Below are 18815 nucleotides of genomic sequence, written 5' to 3' on the forward strand. Positions count from 1 at the left end.
GAAAAAATCCAAGGAGCTTCGAACAGTTCATTTCCGGTGCAGAAGTACCTATCATGCCGGTTCGCAGAATGACGGGTCGTTTGTCTTGTGGTCGAGATTATCACTGCTGCCCCGACATTAATACGACTTTAGACAATGTCTGTAAATCTGGGTAAGTGATACGTGCTCGTCCGACTTGTTTAAAGTCAAACCTTGTCTGAAATTTTGTCAGAAATCAGTCGACCCACGTGCTTCCACACATCGAACCCCCTCTATCTCAGAGATGTTTCTCCGCCTTTCAAATGGACTGGAGACATCCTCTTCTATAAGAGGATTAATTGAGCATTTATCACTATAAAACTCTTAAAAATCAGAAGGAATAGAATAAACCCAACTCTTTGTTGTTTTACTGGTTTGGTCAATGGTCATTGTACCAGAGACATATATATATACATGTCTCTGATTGTACGTTCAAAATTCCATACCAAGAAATTTATTTGCCCTTCCCTCGGGATCCCCCATTAAAATAATAATAATATTTATTCAGGCAAGTCATTCAGTACAGTACATCACATGACATAGTATCACATAAGGTTACACAATATTTTCAACATTTTCTTAATAAATAATTATAAATAATTAATGAATAACATTACATAAATGTTGTGTTCAGAAACATGTATTAGGTGTTATATGTTTCTGATACAATGCACTTTATTATTTTTAACTACAATTTATTTTTGGCTTCACCTAGGATTGCCCATGAAAGCTGGAGTGCAGCTTATTTCTGATGGGGTCCTCAAGTAAAAAGAATCTTAATTAAATTAATTTAAAATATTTATTTTAAAATTTGACAAAATATAACCACAAATTGTCCTGTTTCATTACCTGATATTGGTGTCATATGATGGTAAAACTACTTACACTCTATAAGTCTTATGAACTAAAAATTACAAATTGAAATGGAGTGTAAGTATCAAGTAGGCCTATATATACACTTAAAATATTAATTGGTATAACAGTACTAGTAGTCGGGTTGATCATGAGTGTTTCAAGGGTTTGGGATCCCCCTACCAGCGAGGTCTATACCCATCAACATGCACCATGTGCACAGAATCACAGAAAAAACAACATTATAGTGACTTATTCATAAAATTCATAATTATTAGATTTTTAAAGAATTATGTTTAGGATATATTAAATAGATGATTCCATATATATATATTGATCACAGTTAAAAATTTTAATCATCATATAAAAGTTTGAATCATCATAGATATCACATTCTCCCATACTTCACAGGGTTATCCGGCGGTTGCTAGGGAAAAGATAAATCGATCTTACACGGGGTAGGTAAAGACAGCTGGCACGCGCTATATGACGCTGTAACAATAACGTAACGTCATCATTTTACGTTGAGTAACCAAGTCGTAAATGATGACATCATCAATTTTGATGCACATTCCAAGGAGAGTTGATGGTGCGATGAAAAACTTTCATAAAAACTTACGTTTGGTTGCAAGTATGTGAGAAAAATAATCAATCATGGGTCTTTTCCGCGAACAAGGATATCTCAACCCTCGTGTAAGAGTTTGGCTGGCCAGCACTCGGCAAGCCTCGTGCTGACTGGCCAAACTCTTACACTCGGGTTGAGATATCCCTGTTCATGGAACAGACCCATGATAGATTCTATTAGTCTATAATTGACATATAGTATTATGCAATAACTTTTTGATGATAAAATTTAATGAAAAAAACACAATATGAGATTAATGATGTTGGTATTTAATGAGCTCTGATGACCCTTTAAATAATATCTTTTCTTAGTATAAATATATAATTTTCATCTAGTATAGACAGCTAGTGGTTGGGCTAATCCCCACCAACCAGATATCTGTCCAAGATTAGAAAATATCAATAAATGTACTGGTACAGGTTACTTGGTATGATCATGATAAATATTATTTTTGGTAGGATGATGAAAATGATGCATACACCTTAACTGGTTTTTTCCTTAGTTGGTTAGTCTGTCTTATGCAAAAGTGAAAACTTGACCATGGACTATTCTGATTGAATTTTAAAAGTATGAATTAGAACAAAACAGAAGTTTTGCAGAAAATGTATTATTAATGTATACCTAATTACCTATATACAGCTACAGAGTCACTGCATAGTTGTTCATTGCAAGGATATTACACCCTGAGATACAAGGTACAAGATAAAAGAACAATTTAAAGATGCATGTTATAACAATAAACATGAGCTCTATTAGTGTTACAAAGTTATTATTGCAACAAAAACCCTGAGAAAAACATTGTTACTGTTACATATAAAATACTTAGCTAAGATATTTAGCCCCATCATAGGGCTGATATAAATTGTATCAACTGCATATTAACATATTCTTAAACTTATTTCCAGGTTTGATTTTGTTTGCCTGCCCATTGTCAATCCGAGATACAAACGTGAATTTATCTATGGCCCCGCCAAGGACAGGCCGGGGGCCATGACACGATCAGATCTAGTATTAACCGGACAAGGTAAGAGAAAGTTAATTTGTAGTTGTAAAGATTAATTATATCATTCAAAATTATATTTTGTAAACACTGAAACAGGAGAGTGTAAACTGAGTCTGTATTTGGTAATATGTTTTCATTGCATCAAAAATCAAAGTTAAATGTACATGTTGCTCACTTGGCCGGAAAGGCAAAGCCAGTTAATGCATGCTGTCATGCCAAAACAAAACAAAAGTTTGCCAATTCATTATATTCCCACCACCAGACACCATAGAATTTCCACTCTAGTGTTTTAGAGCTAAAAGCTATTAAAGGCTTCTACATCATGGTTTGTCTGAAACTGTAATGAGGAGAAACTCCTATGGTTGAATTCTCTGTCAATCATTCTTTTAGTCCAATCTGGTGTGCAACAATGGATGGCACAGAGCTGTTATATATATAATTACTAGGTTACACACCCAAGTACATGTAATTCCTTAACTTAGTATAGCAGTTCTCTATTGATTGTAGATTAAATCTTATCTCACAAAGTTGCCAAATCACAAATGAGAACATTTTGAATTTACAAGACAGTCTAAACTAGAGAAACATAAAATTACATGGCATTGAAAAAATACAGAAGCAATCTTGCTTTATAACTACATTGTACAAGAAAATTGCGATATTAGAATACATACATTATTAATTTTCATGTAATCAGACATGTTAAATAAGAATTAAAAGTAATAGATTACATAAAAAATCATGAAAACACTTACATTCAGAAACACGCCCGTCCTCCAGAAGTCCACTGAAGATGCCAGTCTAACCAAAACCATGGGACCTATAGGTACAAACCAACCAAAACCACATACACATTGAACCTTATGTAATGACCAATACAAATCACATCATAGGATACCAAGGTAACAACATACCCCACAAGCAACACACCGCAAAAAAAACTGTACACCTAAGATCACAACACGGGATACAATATGCAGAAAACATTTTAGAGTGTGAAAGATACAAACATGAACAGTTGTCACCTTGCAATGAAATTGTTAAAAAATACAATACTGTATTTCATTCCTGCTACACTAGCATGACTGAAGGTATTTCAATTAGATTTATAATCTGGTCTAGAGCATTAATTCAAGACCGGCTAGTATCTCCATACTCTGATTACACTTATTTCTTTACAGATTGGAACACTCTCATCGTTGGAAAGGTTTCACCATGGATTCAGTTAGATTCAAAAGTGGACACCATCAGGAAGAACTCGGAAGTGGTAAGTTCTGCCTACTAGATATAATTTTATAGGATCACAGTTTAAAGACATTACTGCAAGGCCTCTGCCTTCATAGGGTTCTTCAGACAGACTGGTATTAATACATATGTAATTGTATTAAAGTTAAAATATACATGGTTCATTTGGATTCTTGCTTTTTGTAATAAATGTATATTAATTGCTTTAACGAGCTATCATGATAGTAGATTTTTTGGAGTTATTGAATCGTAATGAATTCAGAACACCTTGTCCTGATTTATCAGTCTATTTATGTAAAAATGAATACCTACCTGTGTTGTGATCAAGAGTCTTAGAAAGATATTAATCACATTCTTTACTTGAAGGTTCAGTAGCATACATTTTCACACAACTCACAGTTAATGCTTTTATGTGTGATAACACAGGCTTTTAAACAAGAGCTAGCCTACGCTTCACATCTGGGTCTGCCTGCCATCCTCATCACCCTTCGCAACAAGAATGTGAGCAATGTGGCTAGGTGTCTGAATCAGCAGCTTATATCCAGCTACTTCCAACAGGTAAATGATTTATATAAATCTTAAGTTGATCTGGTAATGGCTTGGCCTATTTGGGCCACCTCAAGGATTATGTATTTAAAAACTTCAGATTTCAATAAATGCAATTATAATATACTGTGATTTCTACTGTTTATATCCTCTAACAAGAGTAACAATTGTTTTTATAGCAATATTGGATACAGGTTCCTCTGATGTCTGCCAAAGACCAGGTAGACTGTCTAATTGAGGGTGAAGAGGAAAAAACTGAGGAGGAAATCGAGGATACATGGGAATGGTAAATAGCCATCACTCACAGGATTATAATTCTACTTGGCAAACTGTTCAGATATCCAGATTTTAAACCCTTGGGGAGGGGGTATATAGTGTTACACATGTCCCATCCCATTGGTCCAGTCCCGATGCAATGTAAATAGCTAATCTCAGGAACTGTTAATGTGATCCTCACCAAACTGTGTGTCGGGGTGTCAAGTGGCAGCAGGGGGCATTTATGTCTTACAGACATTTTCTAGTTGGACATTGAATTGTCATCACTGTAAATGATTGTATATTCTAAAAGGATTATCATGTTACTGAGCAAACAGTTCTAATATCAAGATTGGAAACCTTCAAGTTTTGTCAGGAATAAATATTTAGCAAGCTTGTTTTAGTTCTTACTTTTTATAGACAATGAATTTGATATTTTCATAACTGTTACTGATTATATTCTTTTGAATCCAATTTACGACAGTTTATTCATCAGTTTTATGCTTATATGAAGTTACTTTCATACTGCACTAAAACAATATTCATAGTCCAATATTTGATGGAACATTTTTATCATATATTAATTATTTACATGAAAATTCCTCACTTTCAAAAAGAAAAAAAACACCAAGCATACATCTTCTATTTAATTGTGCCTAAAATATCAATTACCATTTTCATGTACATGTGTATACAAAGCAATTTCCAGAATGTGGTTTCGTTACAGGTGGCACACATTCCGGACAGTCTGTGACGGCAACAAAAGGATAAAAGTAGCCCTGGAGTTGTCCGCTAATCTCCCTCCAGATCATATCCTTGAACGATGGCTGGCTGAACCAGTCAAGTGTGTTTTCATCTCCACTAGCCTGTTTATAACAAACAAGAAGGGTTATCCAGTACTGTCCAGGGCTCATCAGATGTTTCTCAATAAACTATTCAGGGTAAGCATGGACTTACTCTACTCCTGAAACTCATTCTCTACAATTTTGTTTCTTTATTGACAGGGCTGTACAAATTTTATCTTCAGAATGTCTGGAGACAAAACTTGGTGTTAATTATACATGTATATAAATAGTATGCAATATAATTTATTCTAACAGACACTATGATACAATATTATGAAATGGTCAGTCTTGGGTTTAAATTTCCTGATGTTTATCATTGATATAATGTATCTAATCACCTGAGTTTCACGTTGTAGGGATGTTCCTGTGTTATTGTCAGCAGAGGACAGAAAATGCCCTTTTCTGATAAATCTATTTGACATTTACTGAAATAGCAAGCTTTGAATGTGTACTTAATAAATTCAATAAATTAGGATATTGAGATTTTGGAAGAATTATTAAACATGTATTTACTTCAACAGTTGGATGTCCAGTTGGTTCTTACTGGTGTGGAACGACACGCAGACAAGGGTGTCCATGCCTATCAACAGTATCTTGACCACCTGTTCCAGGTAACTACAGGGGACTATATCTTTGCGTTGTGTCTGTCTGTTCTTTTGTCCTTCCATCCATTATATCACGCTTTATCTTGCCAGGGATCTATATTCTACAATTCATACTCAGGTCATGGATTAACATAGGTGAGGCAGTGTGTCATGTACAAAAAGTTGACTTACTTGGGTTAGATAAGGAAGTGTATCGTGTATCCAATGTACTCTGACCTACAGTTTGACCTTTAATCTACATCAAATGGAAAACTTTTGTTTTATCCTGATCAGATTGTTTTTATTGATATATATTGTATATTTGTATATCTATGCGCTTTTCTGAGCTGCTGATACCTACAGTAGCTATAAATATAGAAATATCTGTTTTGTGTTTTATGTATAATGTATCATATTTACCGGGCAATAAGCCCAGGGGGTCAGTATAATTGCCTAAAATCAAGTCAAACTTTGGGGATTGGATTATTACCCTATTATCACCTATTTATCATCTGTGATGACATAGGACAATATTTTGTTTTGTTTCAGACTCAACCGACCCCTGATCCAGTCACCCAGTTTGCTAAAGGTTATGAGGATTACCTCCAGTGTCCATTACAGGTATACCTTGAGATATTTTCTTAAAAGAATAAGATACTCCATCAAACTCCCAGTAATTACTGGGACATGTATGGCTGGCTATATCATCAACAGAAGGACCTGGTATACTTATTTTGATAAATTATGTGAAGAAGTTTAAATTTTTTGTCTTGTTATCCTCTAAATACTAATTACCTCATGATGTTTTTATTCCTCTGTCTTCATTTCACATCTGATTGTCATGGAAATTGACAAATCTGTTTTCACAATTGTCACCTCTTCTACATACAAATTTATTAATATTCTGGTATCATTAATGATGTCACCATTTCAATGATTTGTAGCAGTTTAACTACGGGTATATCAACTTCATTCCATATTTTTATTGTAGTTCAGTTAGGTTCTCTTCTGAAATGAAATTTTTATCTTTACCTCTTTACTTTAATGACATTTTGTTTAAGCCATTGATGGACAACCTGGAATCACAGACCTATGAGATATTTGAGAAGGATCCAGTGAAATATTCACAGTATCAAAAGGTACATATTAAGTGTAAGGAAATCTAGGGGGAAAAATCAACAGGTATGTAGGGTACAAATAAAATGATATGTTTGTGGGGAACAAAATTTTTTTTTTTTTTTTTTTAATAAAGATAAAACTTGTAGAGATTCTTTCAACAGGTAGATTATGGGAGCCCTATCTGTATATATCTTTGTACTAGATTCATTTGTGTTCATACTGAAAAGTTAAACTAAAGGTAATATGAAAATGTGAAGATAATTGTCTATTTTGTTTTTTAAGGAAAACCGAAAAAAAAGAAATTGATTTATTGCAAGATTTTGTTATTTGCTTATTTTAGGCAATTTACTGTGCTTTACTGGATAAGATACGCCCCGAGGAAAAAGATACTAAGAGCATGTAAGTACCCAAAGATCAACCTGCAGGTATGCCACGATGAATCACTGAAATTATGATGTATTAAGTGTTTATAGCAGAAACAGAAATGTGATATGCTGTCTTGTTAATGAATAAATGAGGGTTGTTCTACCTAAATTACTACCCTGTGAGGGGACTCCAGGTTCATCAAACAAGAACCAAGGAAAGAAGTGATTCAGTTAAAACAGCACCATATAGTAACTAAAGACTCTCCTACACTGTGCACAATGCATAGAATGTCTTTATTTCTGACATCCTCCCATGGGAAACATATTTATATAGAATAGCCCGGATATGTTGTTTTGTTTATAGAAAAATGATATGTTGTTTTGTTAATATAGAGATGATATTTTGTTGACAGAGTGTTAATGGTGGTCGGGGCTGGCAGAGGACCACTTGTCCGGGCCGCCCTATCTGCAGCCCAACAGGCTGACCGTAAAATACGCAAACTCTATGCTGTAGAGAAAAACCCCAATGCTGTTGTTACGTAAGTCAAATCAAATATAAGATTATTATTATAAAAATTTCATAATATTAGTAGCTTCATTACAATGAAAGAAACAATTCTAGGATGTCCGGTAATAAAATTAAATTTTCATGTGTCTTGCAGAACTAAAAAAAACCTGATTTTGTTTTTAGATCGTATATTAGTCTTAGGCGGGTACTCTCCTCAGTAACATACCTTGCGTACTCTCACAGAGGAGGGTAGCAAGTAACCATTTTTAGGTCATCTGACCCGAAGGGTCAGGATGACCTATAGTCATCATGTTTCGTCCGTCGTCGTGCGCCGTGCGCCGTGCGCCGTCCGCCGTCCGCCGTGCGTAAACTTTTCACATTTCAAACTTCTTCTCAAGTTCCACCAGTGGGATTGAGCTGAAACTTGCCTGAAATGATGCTTGGATGGTCCTGACCAAGTGTTGTTATTTTTCGGGTCAGTCTGAAATCCAAGATGGCCGCCATGGCCGCCATTTTGAAAACACATTTGAAACTTCTTCTCAAGTTCCACTGGTGAGATTGAGCTGAAACTTGCCTGAAATGATCCTGGGATGGTCCTGAGGAAGTGTTGTTATTTTTCAGGTCGGTCAGAAATCCAAGATGGCCGCCATGGCAACCATCTTGAAAAATACATTTTAAACTTCTTCTCCAGTTCCACTGGTGCGATTGAGCTAGAAATTGGTGAGGATGTTAAGGAAGGAAAGCCAATAAAGTGTTGTTATTTTTCGGCTTCGTGAAAACTTTGACATGGCAGCCACGGCAGCCATTTTGTAACATGATTGCGCAATCATGTTCTTCTGAACAACACCTATTTCAAACTTCTTCTCAAATTCCATCAGTGGGATTCAGCTCTAACTTACCAGAAATGATCCTGGGATGGTCCTGACCAAGTGTTGTTATTTTTCAAGTCGGTCAGAAATCCAAGATGGCCGCTATGGCAACCATCTTGAAAAACACATTTTAAACTTCTTCTCCAGTTCCACTGGTGCGATTGAGCTGGAAATTGGTGAGGATGTTAAGGAAGGAGAGCCGATAAAGTGTTGTTATTTTTCGGCTTCATAAAAACTTCGACATTGCAGCCACGGCAGCCATTTTGTAAAATGATTGCGCAATCATGTTCTTCTTAATAACACCTATTTCAAACTTCTTCTCAAATTCCACCAGTGGGATTCAGCTCTAACTTACCAGAAATGATCCTGGGTGGTCCTGACCAAGTGTTGTTATTTTTCAAGTCGGTCAGAAATCCAAGATGGCCGCTATGGAAACCATCTTGAAAAACACATTTTAAACTTCTTCTCCAGTTCCACTGGTGCGATTGAGCTGGAAATTGGTGAGGATGTTAAGGAAGGAGATTCAATAAAGTGTTGTTATTTTTCGGCTTCGTAAAAACTTCGACATTGCAGCCACGGCAGCCATTTTGTAAAATGATTGCGCAATCATGTTCTTCTTAATAACACCTATTTCAAACTTCTTCTCAAATTCCACCAGTGGGATTCAGCTCTAACTTACCAGAAATGATCCTGGGATGGTCCTGACCAAGTGTTGTTATTTTTCAAGTCGGTCAGAAATCCAAGGTGGCCGCTATGGCAACCATCTTGAAAAACACATTTTAAACTTCTTCTCCAGTTCCACTGGTGCGATTGACCTGGAAATTGGTGAGGATGTTAAGGAAGGAGAGCCAATAAAGTGTTGTTATTTTTCGGCTTCGTAAAAACTTCGACATTGCAGCCACGGCAGCCATTTTGTAAAATGATTGCGCAATCATGGTTCTTCTGAACAACACCTATTTCAAACTTCTTCTCAAATTCCACCAGTGGGATTCAGCTCTAACTTACCAGAAATGATCCTGAGATAGTCCTGACCAAGTGTTGTTATTTTTCAAGTCGAACATAAATCCAAGATGGCCATCATGGCAACCATCTTGAAAAACACATTTTAAACTTCTTCTCCAGTTCCACTGGTGCCATTGAGCTGGAAATTGGTGAGGATGTTAAGGAAAGAGAGGTAACAAAGTGTTGTTATTTTTCGGCCTCATAAAAACTTTGACATGGCAGCCATGGTGGCCATTTTGTAACATGATTGCGCAATCATGTTTTTCCTGAACAACACATATTTCAAACTTCTTCTAAAATTCCACCTGTGGGATTTGGCTCTAACTTACCAGAAATGATCCTGAGATGGTCATGGCCAAGTGTTATTATTTTTAAGGTAGGTCAGAAATCCAAGATGGCCACCATGGCCAACAGTGCCACTAAACCTGCAGAGAATGTATACTACAATATTATAAGGGTCTTTAATTTAGAGTCAGATGACCGTTAAGGCCCCTGGGCCTCTTGTTAGTACGAGTTCCTACACGAGCATGCGTCCATCTTTATTTCTCATGTTCATGACTGTCATCATGGAGATAGTTACTTGCCGCAGCAACAAGCGTCAATAGTGTCGCAGCTCTAGCTTAGAGTAGAGGACTAAATGCGGAAACTAGTCCAACATTAGTCTGGGTTTGTTTACAATGGATAGTGGTTGTCTTTGTCTTGAACATATAAGTAATATTTTTAGTTTACTTTCAAACACATATCTAAAAAATGAAATTTTTCACATTGCTTTTGTCTAAGTGATGTTTTACCTGTATATATATAGTCTGGAGAACATGAAGGATGAGATGTGGGGTGATCAGGTGGATGTGATTTCCTGTGACATGCGCCAGTGGCAGGCACCTGAGAAGGCAGACATCTTAGTCAGTGAGTTGCTTGGATCCTTTGGGGACAATGAGCTTTCTCCGGAATGTTTGGACGGAGCACAGAGGTTCTTACAAGGTAAACAGAACTACCTAAATTCCTATAAAGAAGTAACTCATTTTCAAGTGGCACCTTCACTCTAGAGGAGCTTATTGAGGTATAAATGAATAGTCTGATAGTTGTATGTGTTCAAGATTAATATATCTCGGTCAAGGGCCAATATTTTGTAATTAAATAAAAACATTTGATATGAAATCCCTTTGATTATGACGTAATTTTGCATCAAGTGTCGCATAAAGGTGCCAAACAGATCAAAGAACACAAAATAAATCCAACAACAATTAGCATGTTCATAGATTGTCCCTATTCCAAGTTATTTTGTTGAGTTTTTGGTTTGAGTTTATTTTTATTCACCAACAATAAATTGATGGAACCAGGTTTGAATTTCAGTAGTTATCAAAATCGGAATAAAAATTAAGATTTTCATCTTTAGCCATATGATAATTGCTACATGGCAGTGTAGTTGTTGCTACAATAAGGTGATGGATATTTTCCTGTCAGATAATCTGCTTGCACAATTAGCACTTCTATCACAATAGTCGAGCAATAATTACTAGTTAGCAAGAGTATTCAACACTTCAGGATACATGGTTACGATTTATTGATTGAGTGATCTCCCTTTCAGATGATGGGATCAGTATTCCCTGTGAATATCAATCCTACTTGGCACCGCTCCAATCCGAGAAACTCCACAACGAGGTGAAATCATGCAAGGAAAAGGACAAGCCACTTGAGGTAGAATACTGAGTCAAGGACACTGTATTGTCTTCAATGTTGATGGTTAGGACTTGTCACCATCGTAAACGGTTATAAACTCTTGTGTTTTAAAGGGTAGGAAAAAACACATTTTGTCTGTAATCATCCAGTGATGTTCTTTTCAAATCGCTCTTTGACTATAGTCCATCGATAAACAATCCTTATCACTATCCTGATATGTACCAAAAGGATGTTTCTCAGATTTCATGACTATTTCCTGTGGTCCCTAGCGGTGTAGGTATGCTGATCAGGAAACACGAATCTCTATCTTGTCAGCTGCATTCAAAACAATCAAAACATGTTTGTTTTGCACATTTAAGTTCTTTAGGGTCCATGAAACGCACATTTTGTGATGTCCTTTGGATACTTCCATACTGAAAGTACTTGTCAGGGACAACATCTTAGGTCGAAAAAGCAAAATGAAAAGTTGCCTTAAATTCTGTTGGACCAGTAAAGTGGAAACTTTTGCAGTGCTATATGAAATTAGTCTCTGCATTATTAGATTACCTGCTCAAATTACTGACAATATTAGGATCTAAGGTCATTAAAATGGCCACCATGAAATTAATCTATAAAACTGGAAGGTATACATAATCTTTCAACTGTTTGGCACATAGACAAAACATTTACTTCTGTATATAGGGGTTGTCACTGTCATATTTTAAATGTGAGGATTTGTACCAAAAAGCATTATACAACCATGCCATGACAGTCTGTGTAAAACAAACTTCATGTCCTTGGTCTTTGTTAATTTTCAGTACAACTTTGAGATGCCTTATGTGGTGCGACTACACAACTGTAAGCTGATCGCTGAACCACAACCAGTCTTTCACTTCCATCATCCCAACCATGGTAAGTTACCTCTATTATAATATGTGTATACAGAGATGATCCTGTTTGTGTAAACACTACTTCATGAATGATCCTGTTTGTGTATACACTACTTCACGGATGATCCTGTTTGTGTATACACTACTTCACAGATGATCCTGTTTGTGTAAACACTACTTCACGGATGATCCTGTTTGTGTAAACACTACTTCATGAATGATCCTGTTTGTGTATACACTACTTCACGGATGATCCTGTTTGTGTAAACACTACTTCACGGATGATCCTGTTTGTGTAAACACTACTTCACGGATGATCCTGTTTGTGTAAACACTACTTCACGGATGATCCTGTTTGTGTAAACACTACTTCACGGATGATCCTGTTTGTGTAAACACTACTTCACGGATGATCCTGTTTGTGTAAACACTACTTCACGGATGATCCTGTTTGTGTAAACACTACTTCACGGATGATCCTGTTTGTGTAAACACTACTTCACTGATAACCACTGTCCATTTAATTTTGAAATATTTAGATTTTTTACAATGCTGGTATTTCAACTTATCTTTTCCTAATGATGATCTATTATCATTGTGAAGTTAAACTAATGTGCCATTCAAACATAACAGTATTGATCAAAACTAAAAATATCTATATGTTTATCATATCAATGAACTGTTCTACAATTCAGACAAAGTGATAGACAACACTCGTTACGCCACACTGGAGTATACTGTCGAGGAGAACTCCGTGCTACATGGTCTGGCCGGCTACTTTGATACCAAACTTTACGGTGATGTTATGCTCAGTAAGTGATCTGTAGGTTTCAGTACTATGTTAAACTTTCTGTCTTGTGTAATGTTTTCATCCTCTTCTGATTTTCTTGTATTATCCTGCATGATTTACAGATCAAATCTGTTGGTGGCTAGATAAATATTTAGTATAAATAAATAACTGTAGTACCATATGTACATTGTATCTGCCCTCCCCCCTTCATTTTCATACAATCATCAATTTTGAAAAATGAAGCTAAAAGTGGTTCACAAATAAGCCCTCTTCAAATTTTAATACTAAACTTTGACACTAGGAGTGGAGGCTTATTTGAGGATAAATACGGTACTAAACTTTGACACTAGGAGTGGAGGCTTATTTGAGGATAAATACGGTACTAAACTTTGACACTAGGGGAGGGGGCTTATTTGAGGATAAATACGGTACTGAACTTTTACACTAGGGGAAGAGGCTTATTTGAGGATAAATACGGTACTAAACTTTTACACTAGGGGAAGAGGCTTATTTGAGGATAAATATGGTACTAAACTTTTACACTAGGGGAAGGGGCTTATTTGAGGATAAATACGGTACTAAACTTTTACACTAAGGGAAGAGGCTTATTTGAGGATAAATATGGTACTAAACTTTGACACTAGGAGTGGAGGCTTATTTGAGGATAAATACAGTACTAATCTTTGACACTAGGAGTGGAGGCTTATTTGAGGATAAATACGGTACTAAACTTTGACACTAGGAGTGGAGGCTTATTTGAGGATAGATACGGTACTAAACTTTGACACTAGGAGTGGAGGCTTATTTGAGGATAAATACGGTACTAAACTTTGACACTAGGGGAGGGGGCTTATTTGAGGATAAATACGGTACTAAACTTTTACACTAGGGGAAGAGGCTTATTTGAGGATAAATACGGTACTAAACTTTTACACTAGGGGAAGAGGCTTATTTGAGGATAAATATGGTACTAAACTTTTACACTAGGGGAAGGGGCTTATTTGAGGATAAATACGGTACTAAACTTTTACACTAGGGGAAGGGGCTTATTTGAGGATAAATACGGTACTAAACTTTTACACTAAGGGAAGAGGCTCATTTGAGGATAAATACGGTACTAAACTTTTACACTAGGGGAAGAGGCTTATTTGAGGATAAATATGGTACTAAACTTTTACACTAGGGGAAGGGGCTTATTTGAGGATAAATACGGTACTAAACTTTTACACTAGGGGAAGAGGCTTATTTGAGGATAAATACGGTACTAAACTTTTACACTAGGGGAGGGGTTTATTTGAGGATAAATACGGTACTAAACTTTGACACTAGGGGAAGAGGCTTATTTGAGGATAAATACGGTACTAAACTTTTACACTAGGGGAAGAGGCTTATTTGAGGATAAATACGGTACTAAACTTTTACACTAGGAGTGGAGGCTTATTTGAGGATAAATACGGTACTAAACTTTGACACTAGGGGAAGAGGCTTATTTGAGGATAAATACGGTACTAAACTTTGACACTAGGGGAGGGGGCTTATTTGAGGATAAATACGGTACTAAACTTTTACTCTAGGGGAAGAGGCTTATTTGAGGATAAATACGGTACTAAACTTTTACACTAGGGGAAGAGGCTTATTTGAGGATAAATATGGTACTAAACTTTTACACTAGGGGAAGGGGCTTATTTGAGGATAAATACGGTACTAAACTTTTACACTAGGGGAAGAGGCTTATTTGAGGATAAATACGGTACTAAACTTTGACACTAGGAGTGGAGGCTTATTTGAGGATAAATACGGTACTAATCTTTGACACTAGGAGTGGAGGCTTATTTGAGGATAAATACGGTACTAAACTTTGACACTAGGAGTGGAGGCTTATTTGAGGATAAATACGGTACTAAACTTTGACACTAGGAGTGGAGGCTTATTTGAGGATAAATACGGTACTAAACTTTGACACTAGGGGAGGGGGCTTATTTGAGGATAAATACGGTACTAAACTTTTACACTAGGGGAAGAGGCTTATTTGAGGATAAATACGGTACTGAACTTTTACACTAGGGGAAGAGGCTTATTTGAGGATAAATATGGTACTAAACTTTTACACTAGGGGAAGGGGCTCATTTGAGGATAAATACGGTACTAAACTTTTACACTAAGGGAAGAGGCTTATTTGAGGATAAATACGGTACTTAACTTTTACACTAGGGGAAGAGGCTTATTTGAGGATAAATATGGTACTAAACTTTTACACTAGGGGAAGGGGCTTATTTGAGGATAAATACGGTACTAAACTTTTACACTAGGGGAAGAGGCTTATTTGAGGATAAATACGGTACTAAACTTTGACACTAGGGGAGGGGTTTATTTGAGGATAAATACGGTACTTAACTTTGACACTAGGGGAAGAGGCTTATTTGAGGATAAATACGGTACTAAACTTTTACACTAGGGGAAGAGGCTTATTTGAGGATAAATACGGTACTAAACTTTTACACTAGGAGTGGAGGCTTATTTGAGGATAAATACGGTACTAAACTTTGACACTAGGGGAAGAGGCTTATTTGAGGATAAATACGGTACTAAACTTTGACACTAGGGGAAGAGGCTTATTTGAGGATAAACATATGATCTGAATTAATTTTGTCTTTCCATAGGTATCCTTCCCTCAACCCATTCTACAGGGATGTTCAGCTGGTTCCCGATCCTGTTCCCAATAAAGGTATGGCTAACAATACTAAAATCCACATTGCTGTTATACCCACATATCAAGTATCTCTACATGATGACGACCTTAAACTTATTACATTGTCCTTGGCCAACTGGCAGTTTTTCTGTTAACAGCAACATCATCTGATAACACAACATATATTACAGGCTTATAGCCTTTAAGTTATTTAAAAACTGAAATGTTTTCCATTTAGAATTGTTGCATCATTGGTCATACTGTAATATTGTATCAAGAATGGTTTGTAATTGGTATTTATTCTCTTAGAAAGTAACTTTCCAACAAAAAAAAAAAGAAAAAAATGTTAAAAAATTTCTTTTAACTTGTATCACAATTTAAAAGTGTAAATAAATAGAACTTCTTTTCATCCTCAATTTTGAATAAACTACCTGGGTATGTATATAAATGTCACTACATATCCAGACCAACATATCTCACAAATTACAAAGGAGTAATGATGTACTGTAGTAGTGATATGTGGTGGGTCAGTAGAGGATCAACAAGTTCATTACTTGTGTGTTTATATATTTTATCTTGGGTTATATAAAATATTTTATCTTGATGCCAATTACAAGCTTGGGTTATATAAAATATTTTATCATGATGCCTATTACAAGCTTGGGTGTATAAAATATTTCATCTTGATGCCTATTACAAGCTTGGGTTATATAAAATATTTTATCTTGATGCCTATTACAAGCTTGGGTTATATAAAATATTTTATCTTGATGCCTATTACAAGCTTGGGTTATATAAAATATTTCATCTTGATGTCTATTACCATCTTCGCTAGCCAAGGCTTCTGATTACGTTACACTCCACGAACCCTTGGCGGATATAGGCGTCAGTTCTGGCCCTCTAGCGGAGATTCAAAATTACCACTCTTTACGCATGAAATTTTCGACCAATCAAAACGAGCGTTACCGATTTACTTCATCTGTGATGTTAACAAACACACATGGAGGCTTGTGTCATTTCGATGAGATATGTGATCAAATATGACTTAAATAGATTTATCAAACACTGCGAATGTTCCCCTAAAGATTGTATGTCTCTGTATATAGGTAAAATGCCATGACATAGTCGACATTGTAGCTCTGTACTGGGTGCCGCAATTTTTGTTTACTGCGAAACCAAGCCCGAGTGTAAAACGCGATTTGATTGGATGCCCTGGGATTCCAGGGCGCGACGGTTTGAACACGACTATATCCGCCAAGGGTTCGTGTAGTGTAACGTAATCAGAAGCCTTGGCTAGCAAAGATGGTCTATTACAAGCTTGGGTTATATAAAATATTTTACCTTGATGCCTAACACAAGCTTGGGTGTATTAAATATTTTATCTTGATGCCTATTACAAGTGCTTGGGTTATATAAAATATTTTATCTTGATGCCTATTACAAGTGCTTGGGTTATATGAAATATTTTATCTTGATGCCTATTACAAGCTTGGGTTATGTAAAATATTTTGTGCCTATTACAAGCTTGGTTATGTAAAATATCTTATCATGATGCCTATTACAAGTTTAGTTATATAAAATATTTTGTCTTGATGCCTTTACGAGTGCTTGGGTTAAATAGAAAATATTTTATCTTGATGCCTTTACAAGTGCTTGGGTTATATAAAAAAAAAATTACGTGCATGTTTTTATGCAAAGTTTTTGATCAAAATCTACCGCAAGATCTTGAAATAAATTTCCTGACTACTAATGTTAGGATCTGATTTCAGACTCCTCAATACCTGAAGAAGGGAGAAACCCTTTCTGTAGACATCTGGCGGTGTGTGAGTAACAAGAATGTTTGGTACGAATGGCTGGTCACAAAGCCACGAGTGATACCTATCCACAACCCTTCGGGACGTTCTTATACTATTGGACTATAACACAAAACTACCTTTCCACAACCCTTCAGGACGCTCTTATACTATTGGACTATAACACAAAACTACCTATCCACAACCCTTCAGGACGTTCTCATACTATTGGACTATAACACAAAACTACCTTTCCACAACCCTTCAGGACACTCTTATACTATTGGACTATAACACGAATCTGACAGATATCAAGTCTGTGACCAAAGGAGGATGTCTGTTGACTGATGTGATTGGGATCAACCATTTCAACAAACCTGCTGATGGGTTATCAATAAGGTGGATTTGAAATTGATGCTGATGCTCTTCCAGAACCAGTTGGTACATTCTTCAAACAAACAGTTATAGTCGTTCTGGTCAAGTAGCCATGACGAATTGAAATACATTGTAAAGCTAAGTACATGTATACATGTTATACATCATTACATGTAAGAAAATACATAATTATGTTCCGTTAACAAATGTAAACATTTTGTGTTATTGTTAGTAGCTATGTTTTACCAAGCTAGTAATACAGTTTATGTACTAAGTAAAAACGGTGTTTGTTGTGCCTTTGACAGACTTATGCAAAACTGGTGTTGGCACCTTAATCCCCTGGACTAGTCCTATGTGGAAACTTCCGGTATAAAACTGGTGTTGGCACCTTAATCCCCTGGACTGGTCCTATGTGGAAACTTCCGGTATAAAACTGGTGTTGGCACCTTAATCCCCTGGACTAGTCCTATGTGGAAACTTCCGGTATAAAACTGGTGTTGGTACCTTAATCCCCTGGACTAGTCCTATGTTGAAACTACCGGTATAAAATTGGTGTTGATACCTTAATGCCCTGGACTAGTCCTATGTGGAAACTACCGGTATAAAATTGGTTTTGGTACATTGACAATTTTGTGTCTGCAGGTTCCAGAAGATAATTGTAAAGACATGGTTCATACAGATTATGAAAAGTTCTGGGATTTGCGTTCAGTGCTGTAATTTGCTCATATGCTTGAAAAGTACTGTAATACCTCTGGTCAATGTCAAGGTTACATGTTTTTGACA

The 18815-nt window shown here is 36.2% G+C and overlaps 1 protein-coding gene across 2 annotated transcripts; it reads left to right on the forward strand.

The window, feature by feature from the left end:
• Window positions 1-18: 18 nt before the first annotated feature.
• On the forward strand, window positions 19-18313 carry LOC117337151 (protein arginine N-methyltransferase 5-like). Of its 2 annotated transcripts, XM_033897990.1 has the most exons (18): window positions 19-151; window positions 2401-2519; window positions 3680-3765; window positions 4170-4301; window positions 4469-4575; window positions 5272-5485; window positions 5911-6000; window positions 6523-6594; window positions 7035-7112; window positions 7433-7491; window positions 7871-7996; window positions 10642-10817; window positions 11425-11534; window positions 12314-12407; window positions 13081-13197; window positions 15836-15900; window positions 17634-17815; window positions 17926-18313. In XM_033897990.1, exons 1-17 carry the CDS (start codon window positions 54-56, stop codon window positions 17784-17786), a joined length of 1896 nt encoding a protein of 631 aa, XP_033753881.1. In that variant the 5' UTR covers window positions 19-53; the 3' UTR covers window positions 17787-17815; window positions 17926-18313. The 2 variants fall into 2 exon arrangements, with proteins under 2 accessions (XP_033753881.1, XP_033753880.1); XM_033897989.1 differs by having other exon boundaries at window positions 17634-18313.
• The last annotated feature ends 502 nt before the right edge of the window (window positions 18314-18815 follow it).

Source organism: Pecten maximus, chromosome 11 (genome assembly GCF_902652985.1).
Source record: "Pecten maximus chromosome 11, xPecMax1.1, whole genome shotgun sequence".
Lineage (NCBI taxonomy): Eukaryota > Metazoa > Mollusca > Bivalvia > Pectinida > Pectinidae > Pecten > Pecten maximus.

What these genes read in the sequence shown, in the direction of transcription:
- LOC117337151 (XM_033897989.1), top strand. Translation starts at nt 54, where the DNA reads ATGCCGGTTCGCAGAATGACGGGTCGTTTGTCTTGTGGTCGAGATTAT. An exon ending in ATCTTGACCACCTGTTCCAG is followed by an intron (nt 6,001 to 6,522) that starts GTAACTACAGGG and finishes GTTTTGTTTCAG; the next exon opens with ACTCAACCGACCCCTGATCC. An exon ending in AACCCCAATGCTGTTGTTAC is followed by an intron (nt 7,997 to 10,641) that starts GTAAGTCAAATC and finishes GTATATATATAG; the next exon opens with TCTGGAGAACATGAAGGATG.